General features: G+C 46.8%; 1 protein-coding gene across 1 annotated transcript; it reads right to left on the bottom strand.

The window, feature by feature from the left end:
* Positions 1 to 897: 897 nt before the first annotated feature.
* DAND5 (DAN domain BMP antagonist family member 5) lies at positions 898 to 3,820 on the bottom strand. Its single transcript, XM_008157925.3, has 2 exons — positions 3,494 to 3,820; positions 898 to 1,818 (listed from the first exon to the last, which is right to left on the bottom strand). The coding sequence occupies exons 1-2, from the start codon at positions 3,818 to 3,820 to the stop codon at positions 1,573 to 1,575; spliced, it is 573 nt and encodes a 190-aa protein (XP_008156147.2). The 3' UTR covers positions 898 to 1,572.
* Positions 3,821 to 16,151: the final 12,331 nt, after the last annotated feature.

Below are 16,151 nucleotides of genomic sequence, written 5' to 3'. Positions count from 1 at the left end.
ACTGAGGGTGACAGGGTCACCTTGAGCCCCAGATGCTCGCGCGGTGACAGATGGCGTTGGCAAACCTGATTAGCAGCCCCTGTGCCAGCGCCTGTGGCACCTGCATCCCCGCCCCTCCCCCGCTCCCCCAGCACTCATTACCCACCCATTAATGGTCCTGGGGATGGGGGTGGGGGCCGTTTGGCACTGCCCAGGAGGGGGCAGGGACACTGGGGCCCCCCTGGCACCAAGGTTCCCAGCTGGCTCCCCGGCTGGCAGGAGGTGAGCACAGCTGAAAGGGGGTAGAAAGCAGGCGCCTCATATGCCTGCCAGAGGGGTGTCCATGGTGCCAAGGCTGAGCTACCCACTCGGACGCTGCCTGCGGTTTGGCACAGAACCCTGGAGGGAGGCGGGAGAGCACACCCCTCCCCCATGGGCCACTCATGACCCTCCCCCATCTCGGGCCCCTGGAGCAGGGCCTTGGGAGCTGCCTGCCTGGCCTGTTCCCACCCCTCTGTGCTGGCCTGTGGGGTCAGAGGTCATGGGCTCCCACGCCCCACTGGCCCATCTGTTTCCTCGGGTCCCCTCCTCCTGCTCCCCTCACCTGGGGCCTTCCTTCCTGAGGCAGGAAGAGGGCCGAGGGGGGCCCCGGTTGACCCCCCCACCGCCCTGCGCTCCGGGGAGCATTTGGAGGCAACCCTGACAGCGCCACATGTCCCTGCGTCTGTGCCAGACGGGCCCATCTGCTAGGGCCCTGGTTCCAGACGCCCAAAGCCCGGCCACCCTCATCCGCTGCAGACCCTGTGCCCAACTGAGGAGGGAGCACCCCTCATGCCCACATTCCACAGGGCCACCCGCTTCCAGGGAACTCCAGTTGGAAGAACAAATACACACACACACACACACTGGGCTCTGTCAACCTTTATGGTCCTGTGGAATGCCACACTGGGCGTGGGGCTGGTGGAGATTGGGAGGGGCAGCTGGAGCTTGTGGGTTCTGCCTCTGACTTGGGGAACCCAGGTTTCCCCTCGTAGCTACCTCTGCTTTCCTGCCTTGGTTTCTTGGGGTCCCTAGGACAGGGTCGTCACGGTGTCTCCTGGCTGGGGTCATCCATTCTTCCCGCATTTGGGAGTGTGTCTGTGACTGACTCTGTGAGAGGAGGCCCAGCCGGGTGGTTGAAAGCCGGCCCCACGCTGCCTGGGGTTCAAACGCTGGCTCTGCCACGTACTGTTGTGTGACCCTGAGCAAGTGTCTTTGCCTCTTGGGGCCTCAGTTTCCTTCCCTGTAAAATAGGGTGATACCCCTATGCTATTGGGCAGCTCTGAGGAGGACTCAAGTAAGTACCTGGCATATGCTTAGAGCTGGGCCTGGCCACCAGGGAGTGCTCAGTAGCGTGTGCTGGGACTGTGGGGGGCCACCGCCATGGCTGCGGCTGTCTGGTGTTCATGGGAGCAGGGTGAGGACTCGGGAGGCCCATCTGGCTTTCCCTGCATCCCTGGTCTCTTTGACCCAGTGTCCATAACCCAGGTCGGCGTCTGACTCCCACATCTCTCCGAGGTGCGTGCGTCTGTGTGTCAGTCCGTGATGCTCAGCTCATGCCTTCGGGCTGCACTGACACCTCTCGACCAGCACTGTGTGTGTCTTCACCCGCCAGCGAGAGGCTGGGCTGCCCACCCGACACCACAGGAACACGGGCATCCAGTGCCTTCGAGCGGGCACACAGCTGTTGCAGAGGACGAACGGGGCAGGGTCCACACCAGGGACGAAGAGCGAGGAGCAGTGGCCAAAGCAGAGGTGATTACGGAGGCGCATAGCCATGCATCCCGGCTGGGAGAGCACCTGGGGTCAGAGGCAGGGAGACAGGTCAAGGGTAGTGGAGCCGGAGGCCAGAGTAATGAGCATAATCCCCAATCCACTTCCACCCCACCTTGAGAAGCATGGATGCCTGGGCTCAAATCCTGACTCCGCCATTGCTTGCTGTGTGACTTGAGGTAAGTTACTCAACCTCTCTGGGCCTCAGTTTCTTCACCTATGAAATCATCAAAGTTCAACCAGGAAAAAAAGAAACTACTCTAGGCCTTTCAACAGAGAGGATTAATAGAGAGAACGGCTGAGGAATAGCAGGAAGAGGTGGCATTACAGGGGCCTGGGGGTGGGGGGTGGGTATTACACAGAAAGCCTTTAGCCTATAAACTGGCACACAGTCAGTGCTCAATAAATGTTAGTTCTTCCTATGATCCCCTCCAACTATCAATTCACCCCGTTCATGGCCCTTCTCTGTTTAAACCCTTTGTACTCCCGCCTCTGCCCCTCTCCCCCCAACTTCATCTTCCCACCTTTCCCCTCACTCTGTCCCAGCGACCCCACCCTCTTGCTCAGTTACAAAGAAATCATCAGTTAAGGCAGAACTTGGTACACCTGGCTGCAGAGCCTGAGCCATAAACAACACAGGGCATGAACGCCTACAGCCATTATGGAGCACCAACTGAATGCACTGTGGGAGTGCTGCCCATACCCCTCTCGTTCAGGCTGCCCCAAAGTGCTTAGCAGGGAGGTACTACAGCTGCTGCTGTGTGCCTGGCTCTGCTCTAGAGCTTAGGGGTGGGAATAGAGCGTGAATAAGGCATAAAAAATCCTGCCCTGGTGGAACAGACATTCTGTTGAGGAAGACAGATAATAAATGCAATTACAGAATCAATTTCACTTTTTCGGTGATGATGCATACTACAGCAAGAAATAAAGCGGAAAAGAGGAAAATGGGGTGGGAGGCATTGCATTTTTAAAAAATATTTTTTATTGATTTCAGATAGAAAGGGAGAGATAGAAACATCAATGATGAGAGAGAATCGTTGATTGGCTGCCTCCTGCACCCCCTACCGGGGATCAAGCCCGCAACCAGGCATGTGCCCTGCCTGGGAATCCAACCGTGACTTTCTGGTTCATAGGTCGATGCTCAACCACTGAGCCACACCCGCCTGGCTGCTGCATTTTTAAATAACGTTTGAGTGAAAACCTGAAGGAGGTGAAAGAAGGAGCCACAGAATGTCAGGGTGGGGGGAGGTGCTAGAGGCAAAGGGGCAGCCAGTGGTATCTATTGTTGTTGTGTCTGGGGGAAAGGAGGCAGGTGTGGCAGGAGTGAAGTGGGCAAGGGGGAACGGGAGGAGGTGAGAGCAGAGAGAGGACAGGCAAAGAGAGCAGGGCCTTGTGGGCTGTGGGGAAAATTGGGGCTTTTGCTCTGGGTGAGGTGGGAGCCATAGAGGGCTCTGAGTGTAGAAGGGACATGACCTGACTCAGAAGCTCACAGGTGCCTCTGGCCATTAAATGGAAAAATAGACTTGGGGGACAGGGTGGTGATTGCAGAAGCTGGCAGAGGGGCAACCCCCATTTTATAAGGGAGGAAACTGAGGGTCAGAGACAGGGAAAGGATATAGGGCTTGATTCCTAATCTGGCACCAAGTCATGCTCTCTGTCAATGCTGAGACCCAGCCCTCTCCTTCTCCCACCACAGACTCACCTGAGTGAAGGGCACAGCCTTACACCCCTCCTGGGCTACTTCCTGCGGGTCCAGTGGGAGAGACATGGTGGTAGCCCCTTTCTGCTCATGCTGCAGCCCACCTTTCCCCACACGCCTGGTTTTCTGCAGGTCCAAGAAGGCCTTCCAGCTGCTGAGAGCAGAAGATGGCACTGGGGAGGCCTGGGCCCCTTGGTCCAGGGATCGGGTCTGATTTGTGGCAGCCCAGGGCTGGGGTGGGGAACCCTGGGGTCCAGGCCTCCCCAAGCCTGTGGGTAGGCAGGCTCCACTGAGCAGGCTCAGAACTGTGGTCAGCTGGTTGAGGAGCATCTGTCTGTCTGTCTGGGACTGGGCTCAGGGTCCCGGGCAGTTGACCCTGCTGTCTGGTGAGTGAAGTCTCTACCCACCAGATCCACTTTTAATGGCCTTCCCCCCACCTGGGCAGCCTGGGAGGTGCCTCTGCAAACTCCAGAGTAAACCCAGACCTGCTAGGTTCCCACCCCTCCCCCCAGCATGGCAGGGGACTTGGGGGCTGGGACTGCTGGCGTGTGGGCTGGGGGACCAGGAGAGGCAAGTCTAGAGGGGCTTGGGGCACAATGCCAGAGTCCCTCAGGGCTCTGTACCTGGTTTCAGGCCCCATTCATCCATTTAGCAAAAACAGACTTTGCAGTTAAGCTACTCAGGTTTCAATCACCGCATTGCAACTTCCTAGCTGTGCAACCTTGGTCAAGTCCCTTAACCACTCTGGGCCTCAGCTTCCTCTTCTGAAATAGGGAGATAATAACCATCCCTACCTGGTAGGGCTGTTCTGAGGACTGAAGGAGATAATTTATGTAAGAAGTTTAAAATAGAAGCTGGTACACAGTAGCACCATGAGTAAGCTATGATTAACATTATTGCTGTTGGTTTTCCTTTAGCACCTGTTAGAGGCCAAGCATAATTCTGAGCCCTGGGGATACAGGAGAACAAAACAGAAAATGGGTCCCCCCTGCCTTACATTGTAATGCAGAAAACAGACAATATAAGATAAATAAGATTATTTCAGAGTCTTAAATATTAAGAAGATATTAAAAAGGGATGTGCCTTGCCCAGTCGGTGTAGCTCAGTGGTTGAGCATGGACCTATGAACCAGGAGGTCAAGGTTCAATTCCCGGTCAGTCAGGGCACATGCCCAGAGGCAGCCTATCCATGATTTTCTCTCATCATTGATGTTTCTGTCTCTCCCTCTCCCTTCCTGTCTCTGAAACAATTATATATATAAAATGTTCTTAAATTAAAAGGGCTGTCCCTTGAAGGGGGAGGGGCTTCTGCCCCAGGGTGGTCAGGGAAGGCCTTCTTGAAGAGGTGACATTTTTGCAGAGCCCTGAGATAGTGTCACAGGCTAAGCAAACAGCCTGGTGGGGAGTGGAAGCTGGAGTACTGGAAGCCCAGAGGAATGGGAGTCCCAGGCTTTGGGGCTCCGAGAGCTCCGGGGGGTCTCGGCAGGGCCCTGGCACCTCCGAGGCCCACATCTCGCACCCAGGTGAGGCACTGCAGGCTGCGGGCCGTGGGAAGCAGCAGGGCGGGTCCTTCCCGCGACCCAAGGTGTGCGCAGGAGATGGGGCCGGCTCGCCCTCTGGCGGCAGCTCTTGGGACTGCGGCCCGGCTCTTGAGACTTGCCTCCCTCTACATCCGAGCTCCTGAGCGTTCCCCAACCAATCCTCTGTTGTCCTCTAGACCAGCGGTCCCCAATCTTGCGACCTCACGGACCACCAGTGGTCGGCGGACCACCGGTTGGCGACGGCTGCGTCTAGACCCAGCTCCATCCTGCTAGGACCTAAGGCCCCAAACTTTGGAGCATCCTTGACCCCTTACTTTCTCTGACCATCCCCCCTCCCTAATATGATATGACAGCAAGTCCTGTCTGCTTCAAAATCTACCCAGGATCCACCCACTTCTCACCCCCTCCTTGGTCCCCCATATGGACACGGCCCGTTATCTCCCACCTGGCCCATTACAGTCCCTTCACCCTGGTCCTCCAGGTCCCACCCCCAAAGCCTGTATCCCCACCACAGCTGCCAGAGGGTGCCCTAAGTCCAGGCAGGTCCCTCTTCTACTCAGAACCCTCCAAGGCTCCCCACCTCACCCGGAGTAACAGCCAAAGTTCTCACTGCAGCCCATCAGGGCTCGCACTAACTGCTCTCCTAACCTCCCCACCCTCGTCTCTCCCCATTCTCTCCCCCCTTAATCCACACGGGCCTCCTCGCTGTTTTCATAAATTCATAATATTGCACATCTGTACAGAACTGCACAGGCTCTTATAGTTTCAACATGGAAAGATCCCCGCAAAAAAATGAAGTTAAAAAAAATTTCAGAAGGGTGTATGTTATGCCCTGACCTTTTGGGGGAAAGTGATAAAACTTTACAGCTACTGTTTACTTGTATTTGAATACTGAAAAAAGCAGCAGGATTTTCCTGCTGGAGAAGGACATGAAAATGAGTGGGTGAGAAGAGGGATTGAGAAGGGAAACTTCACTTTAGAGTTTAAATATTGTTTTAACCATTAAAAGAAACTTTGGCAACCAAGAAACTTAGGCGTGCAGGAGGCAACCAATCAATGTGTTTCTCTCACATCAAGGTTTCTCTCTCTTTCCCTCTCTCTTCTACTCTCCCTGAAAATCAATGGAAGAATATCCTCGGGTGAGGAGTAACAACAAAAAATAAAAAGAAACTTTGAAAAAGAGAAAGCCCAGCCAGTGTGGCTCAGTGGTTGAGCATGGACCTATGAACCAGAAGGGATTCCAGGTTAGGGATTCCCGCTGGGGCACATGCCTGGGTTGATCCCTGTTAGGAGGCATGCAGGAGGTAACTGATCAATGAATCTCTCATCACTGATGTTTCTCTTCCCTTCCACTCTGATATGTGTGTGTGTGTGTGTGTGTGTGTGTGTGTGTATATATATATATATATATATATATATATACATATATTCTTAAAAAGGAAAGAAAAAAGCCCTAGCTGTTTGCTCAGTGGTTAGAGCATTGGCCCATGCACCAAAGGGTCTTGAGTTCAGTTCCCAGTCAAGGTTATGGGTCACATAGATGTTTCTCTGTCCTTGCTGTTACCCCCCTCCCTCTTCCATTGTCTCTAAAAAGCAATGGAAAAAATATCCTCCAGTGAGGATTAACAAAAAAAGGGTGGGCAGGGGCGAAAAGCACAAATGAAAGCAATTCATGCCTTTATTCTGCCCCTTGCTCCTTTTAAAAATTTGTTATTGATTTTTTTTTTGTTATTGATTTTAGAGCGAGAGGAAAAAAACCATAAATTTGTTGTTCCACTTATTTGTGAATTCATTAGTTGCTTCTTGTATATGCCCTGACCGAATATCGGACCCGCAACCCTGGCGTATGGGAGGACACTCTAACCAACTGAACTACCCGGCCAGAGCTGCCTCTTGCTCTTTAAGTCAAGTATTGTGGGCATTCAAATAAGTGTAGACAAAAATATAACAAGAAGGCCTGGCCCGTGTGGCTCAGTTGTTTGGAGTGTCTCCCGGTGCACTGAAGGGTCACGGGTTCCATTCCTGGTCAGGGCACATGCCTAGATTTCAGGTTTGATCCACAGTTGGGGCACATATGGGAGGTAACTGATCGATGCTTCTCTCTCACATCAATGTCTCTCTCTCTCTCTCCCTTCCTCTTTCTAGAATCAATGAAAAACATATCCTAAGGAAGGACTTTTATATATATATATACAATAACAAAACCCACTGTAATCGTTACCACAATTAACAAATAAAGCCCAGGCCGGCGGTGTGGCTCAGTGCTTGAGCATCCAACTATGAACTAGGAGGTCGAGGGTTCTATTCCCAGACAGGGCACATGCCCAGGTTGCAGGCTCAATCCCAGCTGGGGGCGTGCAGCAAGCAGCCAATTGATGATTCTCTCTCATCATTGATGTTTCTATCTTTCCCTCTCCCTTCCTCTCTGAAATCAACAAAAATATATTTTTTTAAAAGAAATAAAAGATTACAGATATGAGCCCTGGCCGGTATGGTTCAGTTAGTTGAGTGTTGTGCCCTGCATTGAAAGATCGCTGGTTTGATTCCAGGTCAGGGCACATATACAAGTTTTGGGTTCGATCCTTGGTCAAAGAGCATACAGAGGAAGCCGATCAATGTTTCTCTCACATCAATGTTTCTCTCTCTCTCTCTCCCCTCCCCTCTCCCTTCCTCTCTTGCTGAAAATAAAAAGCAATAAAAACATACTAATAACATAAAAGATTACAGATGTGAAAGAAACTCGCTCTATACTTATGCCTAATTCCTGGATTTGCCCATTGTAATCCTCGTGGTTGTATTCATAGTTTTACTACACATATATCCATTCACAAAAGATACATAAAATTATTTTGTGTATTTTAAACTTAACATGCAGGGCATCATAAGGTATTAACTTTCACCAGTACTCCATTTCGTGTTCCACCCTTTTCACTGATAAAGAATATTCTACTGCACATACATACCCAAAATTTATTTCTCCATTATCCAAATTGTAACTATTACATTCCTGCAAAGAACACTTTGAAACATGATTCTTTTTCACCTGGCTTTTCACACTTACTCCCTATCAGTGGTTCACATTCCTGGCTGCACATTCAAGTCACTTTTAAGTGGGAAATTGCTGTCCAGATCCTGTTCTGGATCAATTTTGCTGGAATCTTTGGGGATGGGCCACATACAATAGTGTTTTTAAAAAGCTTTGAACCACCGAAACCGGTTTGGCTCAATGGATAGAGCGTCGGTCTGCGGACTGAAGGGTCCCAGGTTCGATTCCGGTCAAGGGCATGTACATTGGCTGCGGGCACATCCCTGGTGGGGGGTGTGCAGGAGGCAGCTGATCGATGATTCTCTCTCATCGATGTTTCTAGCTCTCTCTCCCTTCCTCTCTGTAAAAAATCAATAAAATATATTTAAAAAAAAAAATAAAAAGCTTTGAACCCCTGGGCTATATCGTTATATACAGCAATAGGTCTCAAGTTTGAGCCTGCATCAGTGTCAGCCGGAGTGCTCCCACACAGAGGGCCCCACCCATAGAGTATCTGATTCGGTATTGGAGCCTGAGAACTTGCATTTCTAACAAATTCCCAGGTGATGTTGATGCTATCGGCCTGGGAACCACACTTTAAGAACCATGACATAGAATGCCCTTATTCTTTTTTAACATCTGCATAGTATTCTATCCTATGATATTCAGTCATTTCTTTAACAAGTCCTCTATTTTTTTGGATATTTAGGTTCTTTTCCATCTCTGGTTATAAGAAAAACAATTCCCTATAATGGAACATCATTCAGCTATAAAAACCAATGAAGTACTATATTAATTTGCTAGGGCTGCCATAATAAATACCTAGGGAGCTTTACCAACAGAAATTTATTGTCTCATGGCTCTGGAGGCTAGAAGTGCAAGATCAAGATGTCAGCAAGGTTGGTTTCCTCTGAGGCCTCTCTCCTTGGCTTGTAGATGGCCATCTTCTCCCTGTATCTTTGCACCCTAATGACCTCGTTTTAATTCAATTGCTTTTTAAAGACCCTATTTCTAAATATGGTCATACACTGAGGTTAACACTGAGGGCTAGCACTTTAACACATGAATTTTGAGGAGATACAACTCAGTTCATAACAAGTACTGATGTATGTTAGTTACCATATGGATGAACCTCAAAAACATGCTAAAAGAATCTAGACACAAATAGTCACATATTGTATGACTCCATTTATATGAAACGTCCAAAATAGGCAAATCCATAGAAATGGAAAGTAGATTAGTGGTTGCCAAGGACTAAAGGGAGGGGAGAATTGGAGTGGCTGCTAATGGGTATGGAGTTTCCTTTTGGGGTGATGAAAATGTTCCAGAATTCGATAGAAGTGGCGGTGGCACAACACTGTGAATGTACTAAATGCCACTGAAGTTTTCACTTTAAAATGATTAAATTTTAAATATATTTTTATTGATTTCAGAGAGGAAGGGGGGAGGGAGAGAGAGAGAACGAGAGAGAGAGAGAGAGAGAGAGAGAGAGAGAGAGAGAGATATGATGAGAATTATTGATCCCACTGGGGATCATGCAGAAGGTAGCCGATCAATGATTCTCATCATTGATGTTAGTTACTCTCTCTCTCCCCCTCAACCAGGCATGTGCCCTGACTGGGAATTGAACCGTGACCTCTTGATTCACGAGTTGATGCTCAACCACTGAGCAACACTGCCCGGGCTAAAATGATTAATTTTATGTTGTGTGAAGTTTCCTTCAATTTAAGGGTTGCCCTCAGAAGCTCCTCTCCCATGACCATTTGGTACCAGCTATGTGCCCATCGCTGGCCAGCAGCTGAAACTCAATCCAGGCTGGTTTGACCTCAGAGTGCCTTCTCCTAATCTCTAGGCTGGTGTTTCTCAGCGTGATCCCAAATTTCCTGATCTGGGAGGAACCTGCAGTTCAGAAGTGCCACGCCTGACTGTCCATCGCCCCCATTCCAGGCACTTTCTTCCTTTTTCACCTCCACTATAATTACTTGTGTATCTCACCCAGAGTCTGTGAGCTGTCTGAAGTGAGGGGCTATCTTCACCTCATTTCCTGCATCTCCCAAGATCCAAAAATGCAGGAGGTGATCACCCCGTGAAACTGGAATGACAAGAAAAAGCTTACCAATAAAGATCCTGGGAGAAAATTCTAGGCCTGGTAATAGCAAAGGTAATTAATGCAAAGTCTCTGCAGGTCAGGGACCACATGGTGACATGCCCCTTCTATTTCCTAATGGGTCTTCCTGTTTCTACATGCTGACCCCCCCAATATCTTTTCGGTTCGGCAACCAGAGGAGAATCATAAATCACATCCATCACTCCTCTTCTCAGCGCCCTCCCATGGCTCCCCATTGTCCTTAGAATAAAAGTAGAAACCCTCATCATGTCCTCTAATGCCTGCATGGCTGGCCCCTGCCTGATGCACTTGACCTGTCCTCCACCCTCAATTTGCTTCATTCACTGGACCTCAGCCACAAACCTCAGCCACATGTGTCCCTCAGTAAACCCTGGGGAAAGTCTTAGATTTGTTGAGAACTCTAGGAAAACTTTCCCATGGGTACTTGGGGACACAGACAGTGAAGCTCACTGCAGCATCATTTCCGCAATCAAAACAATTTGGAAACAAATGTCCATCAAAACATCCTGATGGAATGAATAATTATAGTTTATTCATACCATAGGCAATATCAAGCAGAGGTTGTTGTGTGTTTTTTCAAACCTTTTCCCCCCACCACTAAGCACAGTAAGAAATACATTTTATTACAGGTCTTGACAAAGACCTTGACAATTCATTTATTGACAAGGCCTCTGACCCCTCCCCTTGAACTGAGACAACCTTTGTGACTGGCTTGACCAATAGAATACAACAAAAATGATGTCATGTGACTTCTAAAATGCCTGCTTTTCAGCCTTGCTCATTTGGGACCCAGCTGCCATGTTGTGAGGAAGCTCAAACTGGCCCATATGAAGAGACCACTGTATAGACATTCCAGCTGATAGCCCACCTGAGGCTCCAGCCAGCATCAATCATGAGACATGAATGAACGAAGAAGATTCCTTCTGATGATTCTGGAGGACTGGCATCTAGACACTCAACTTTGAATTCTTCCCAGCTGGGGCTACAGACAGCATGGAGCAGAGATAAACCATCCCTGCTGTGCCTGCCTAAATTCCTGATCCACATAATTCATGAGCATAATAAAAATGGTTATTTAGGGAAGGTTAGCATATAATTGTAACTGGAATACTATTATATACATCCATGTATATATGACAGAAATAAAAGTTTTACCAAACAATACTTACTCTTACTACATGAAATACAATCTGATATTTTTATTCCATTTTTCCATTATATAATCACGGTACACCCATGTTCATAGCAGCATTATTCATAATCACCAAAAGAAAGTGGAAGCAGCTCAAATGTACATCAGTGAATGAATGAATAAACAAAATGTAGTAAATATATATAATATTATTCACCCTTAAAAAGAAAGGACATTCTGCCCTGACCGGTTTGGCTCAGTGGAGAGAGCATTGGCCTGCAGACTGAAGGGTCCCAGGTTCAGTTCCGGTCAAGGGCATGTACGTTGGTTGCAGGCACATCCCCAGTAGGGGGCGTGCAGGAGGCAGCTGATGGATATTTCTCATCGATGTTTCTAACTCTCTATCCTTCTCCCTTCCTCTCTGTAAAAAATCAATAAAATAAAATAAAAAAGAAAGGACATTCTGAAACATACTGTAATGTGGATAAACTTGAGGACATTATGATAAGTGCAATAAGCCAGTCATAGATGAACGAATATTGTATGATTACACTTATATGAGGTCCCTAGAGGAGTTAAATTCATAGAGACCGAAGTAGAATGGTGGGTGTCAGGGGCTAAGGAAAGAGAGAATAGGGAGTTAGTGTTTAATGGGGACAGAGTTTCTGTTTTGTAAGATGACAAAGTCCTGGTGGGAATGCAGACTGGTGCAGCCACTGTAGAAAACAGTATGGAGTTTCCTCAAAAAATTAAAAACCCACTTCTAGGAATATACCCCAAGAAATCAGAAATACCAGTCAGAAATACATGCACCCCTATATTCATAGAAGCACAATCTATAATAGCTAAGATTTGGAAACAGCCTAAGTGCCCATCAGCAGATGAGTGGATTAAAAAACTGTGGTACAGACCTAGCTGGTTTGGCTCAGTGGATAGAGTGTTGGCCTGCGGACTGAGATCCCGGGTTCAATTCCAGTCAAGGGCACATGCCTGGGTTGTGGGCTCGGTCCCCAGTGTGGAGCGTGCAGGAGGCAACCAATCAATGATTCTCTCTCATTGTTGATGTTTCTATCTCTCTCTCCCTCTCTGAAATCAATAAAAATATATATATTTTAAAAACTGTGGTACAGCTGCATAATGGAATACTATGCTGCTGTAAAAAAGAAGGAACTCTTACCATTTGCATCAGCACAGATGAACCTGGAGAGCATCATGCTAAGCGAAATAAGTCAGTCAGAGAAAGATAAATATCACTCATTTGTAGAATATAATGAACAACATAAACTGATGAATAAGAATAGATCCAGAGACACAGAAGCATCAAACAGACCATCAAAACTCAGAAGGAAAGTGGGGGGTAGGTGGGTGGTAAGAGATCAACTTGTACGCATGCATTCAAGCATAACCAATGGACACAGATAGTAGGGGGGTGAGGGCATGTGCTGGGGGGTGGGAGTGGCCAGGGAGAGTTCAATGGAGACATACTAGTGTGTAATACTTTAAACAATAAAGAATTTAAATTAAAAAAGAAAAAAAGATGACAAAGTCCTAGAGATGGATACCGGTGGTGATTACACAATGATGTGAATGTGCTAAATGCCACTGAGTAATATGCTTAAAAGTGGTCACAATGGTAAGTTTTATGTATATTTTATCACAATTAAAATTTTTGTAATTAAAATGTTTATAAATTATTCTTCCCTTAATTTTAAACCTATAAATAAATAAGTGCTGGTTGTAACCTACTTCATTGATTTCCTGAATCAATAATGGGCCCCATGACTCACAATGTGAAAAACACAGCTACATAACACGTACAATAAGTCTACAGGGATCCACATGGAAACATCTGGAAAGTATAAGAGAGAAAAGTTGCAAATACCTTCAGGATACCAGTTATGTGCACTGTTTAAAAATATAGATTGTACATTGTTTCCACAGACTCCAGATGAGTAGTGAATGCATAAAGGCTGGTCCTGGAAGAATAAACTAATTTCAAAATAATTGTTAATCCTTAAAAGGGCGGGGAGGGAAACGGGTGGCATTTGTAGATGAAGATATTACTGTCATTGGAGGCTTTCAGGGGAGGGGTCAAGTTTTATAAAAAAGAATTTTTTTAAATGGTCTAAAGTAACCAAATCAAAGTGTAAATACAGGGGAGGATAAAAGTAGGTTTACAGTTGTGAGTACATAAAACAGAGTTTTTTCTTGTATTATTATTTATTTATTTTTCCATTGCTTTTCAGAGAGAGTGGAAGACAGGGATGGAGGGAGGGAGACAGAGAGAAAAATGGAGAGACAGAGAGCGATGTGAGACACATCGATTGGTTGCCTCCAGAACCCATCCTGACCAGGGGCAGGGAGCAAACCGCAACCCAGGTATCTGCCCTTGACCAGGAATTGAACCCGCAAACCCTCTGGTGTGCGGGCTGACGCTCTAACCACTGAACACACTGGCCAGGGCTCTTGCATTATTATTTATTAACTAGAGGCCTGATGCACAAAATTCGTGCAAGAGAAGGCCTTCCTTCCCCCAGCTGCCAGAACCAGCTTCCCTCTGGCACCCGGGACCCGGGTTTCCCTAGCAGCCCCAGCTTCGTCCAGAAGGACCTCTGGTCTAATTAGCATTTTATGCTTTTATTATTACAGATTCTTGTATTATTCTCCATACAAACAACTGTAAATCTACTTTTGTATTTTGTATCACCCTGTATTTATTAAACCTGAGTAATGACATAAGTCGCTGTACTTTTCTATTTTTATGAAATAATTTATTAACACTGTAAATAATGTATACAGCAACTCTCTAGGATACATAAGAAACTAAAACAAGTTGAGGAGTGCTCAGATGGGGAAGAGGAAGATGGGAGCAGGTAGGAGTAAGACTACTTGCTGTAATCCTTTTTGTTGCTTGTATTTTCATTTTTAAATTGTGAAATATAATAACTCTACAGGAAAGTGGGAAACCCACACACATAGTTATTTACAGCTTAAAGAATAATTATAACTCAGGTATCACTGTAGCCCAGATCAAGAAATAATATGGGATATAGTCCACAGAGAAAAGCAAACAGAACAGGTTGCCCAACTCAATGACCTGTTTCAAATCAACCCCCCTCCATGTGACCACCACCTAGAAGCCCCCTCATCCCCACCACAGGTGTCCCATCCTGACTTCTAGAATGAAAAGGAATTTAGTCCTGCCTCCTTTGTTGCATATGAGGTCTATGAGACATCTACATTGCTGTGAGCAGTTGTAATTTCTGCTCTTGCATTCCTGTATAGTATTCTGTTGGCTGACACATTTTTAGGTATCCCTTCTACTGCAAATAAATGGGGGTGAAATGACTGAGAATCCATAGGATGGAATCCAGCTTGGGATATATACAGTACTGCTGTGACCTACAAATATTCTTGTCCAGGCTTCCTGGCTCACTGAGCAAACTGCAATTCTTCCTTCCTTTCTTTTCTTCTTTTTGGTAATAAAATATATATAACATATATTTACCATTTTAACCATTTTTAAGTGGCATTAAGCACATTAATTCACAACGTTTTGCAACCATCACCACCATCCATCTCCAGAACTTTGTCATCTTCCCAAGCTAAAACTCTGTCCCCATTAAACACGAACTCCCCATCCTCCTCCCCAGCCCCTGGCACCCATCATAACTCTAACTCCTCTAGGGACCTCCTCTGAATGGAATAATACAACACATGTCCTTTTGTGGCTGGCTTATTTCACTTAGCATAAGGTCTTCCAGGTTCAACTATATTGTAGCATGTCAAAATTTCCTTCGTTTTTAAGGCCAAAATCCTCTTTCAAAAACAGTAATTGGGTCCAATCAATATGGCTCAGTAGTTCAGCATCAACCTATGAACCAGGAGGTCAGGTTTGATTCCTAGTCAGGGCACATGCCCTGGTTACAGCCTCAATCCCCAATAGGGGTGGGCAGGAGGCAGCCAATCAATGATTCTCTCTCATCACTGATGTTTCTATCTCTCTCTCTCTCTCCCTCTCCCTTCCTCTCTGAAATCAATAAAAATATATATTTTTTAAATGAACCTTTACCATGGACATAGACAATAGGGTGGTGAAGGCCTGAGGTGGGGGTTGGGGGGTGGAGGTGGGCTGGAGGGGGTCAATAGAGGGGGAAAAGGGACATATGTAATACTTTCAACAATAAAGATTTTTTAAAAATAAAACGAGCCTATAAATAAATAAAAAGAAACAAACAAACCATGGTTCTGGAAGAGGTCTTCCAGATTCCTTGGTTCCCTGGGCTGTTCCTTGGGATTCACTGAATGCACAGCACTGGAGAGTGCACAGACCACCTCACACCAGTCTTAACTGCTATTACCAAAATGTCTCCAGCCCAACTGGTGTTGCTCAGTATTTGAGCCTTGACCTGTGAACCAGGTCACCATTGGATTCCCAGTCAGGGCACATGCCAGGTTGCAGCTCCATCTCCAGCGTGTGGGGAGCGGGAGGGGGGGCATGCAGGAGGCAGCCAATCAATCAGTGATTTTCTCTCTCTCATCATTGATGTTTCTATCTCTCTCTCCCTATCCTTCCTCTGAAATAAAAACATATTTTAAAATATTACACAAATAGTAATAAAAATTACTTCTGTGGAAATAATTTAAGTTCTATTTTAAATATATAAAATTTAATTACCATCTTAATAAGTAATTGCTAAAATAGCATTTAAAATTAGATTTGAAGATGTATAAAAAATTTTTACACCTCTTCTTCCCACTGCCCTGAACAAACAACACTCCTTCCATCAGGACCCCTGTGATCTTGCGCTCAGGCAGCACTGTGGCCAGCCCGCC

Source organism: Eptesicus fuscus, chromosome 6, assembly GCF_027574615.1.
Source record: "Eptesicus fuscus isolate TK198812 chromosome 6, DD_ASM_mEF_20220401, whole genome shotgun sequence".
Classification (NCBI taxonomy): Eukaryota; Metazoa; Chordata; class Mammalia; order Chiroptera; family Vespertilionidae; genus Eptesicus; species Eptesicus fuscus.
This window is presented reverse-complemented; position numbering and strand designations above follow the sequence as displayed.

Bases quoted from the DNA above. Each gene is read 5' to 3' on its own strand.
- DAND5 (XM_008157925.3), bottom strand. From the start codon at position 3,820: ATGCTCCTCAACCAGCTGACCACAGTTCTGAGCCTGCTCAGTGGAGCC. The intron at 1,819-3,493 runs GTGAGTCTGTGG...CTCTGACCCCAG, and splicing joins AGGCTGTGCCCTTCACTCAG to GTGCTCTCCCAGCCGGGATG.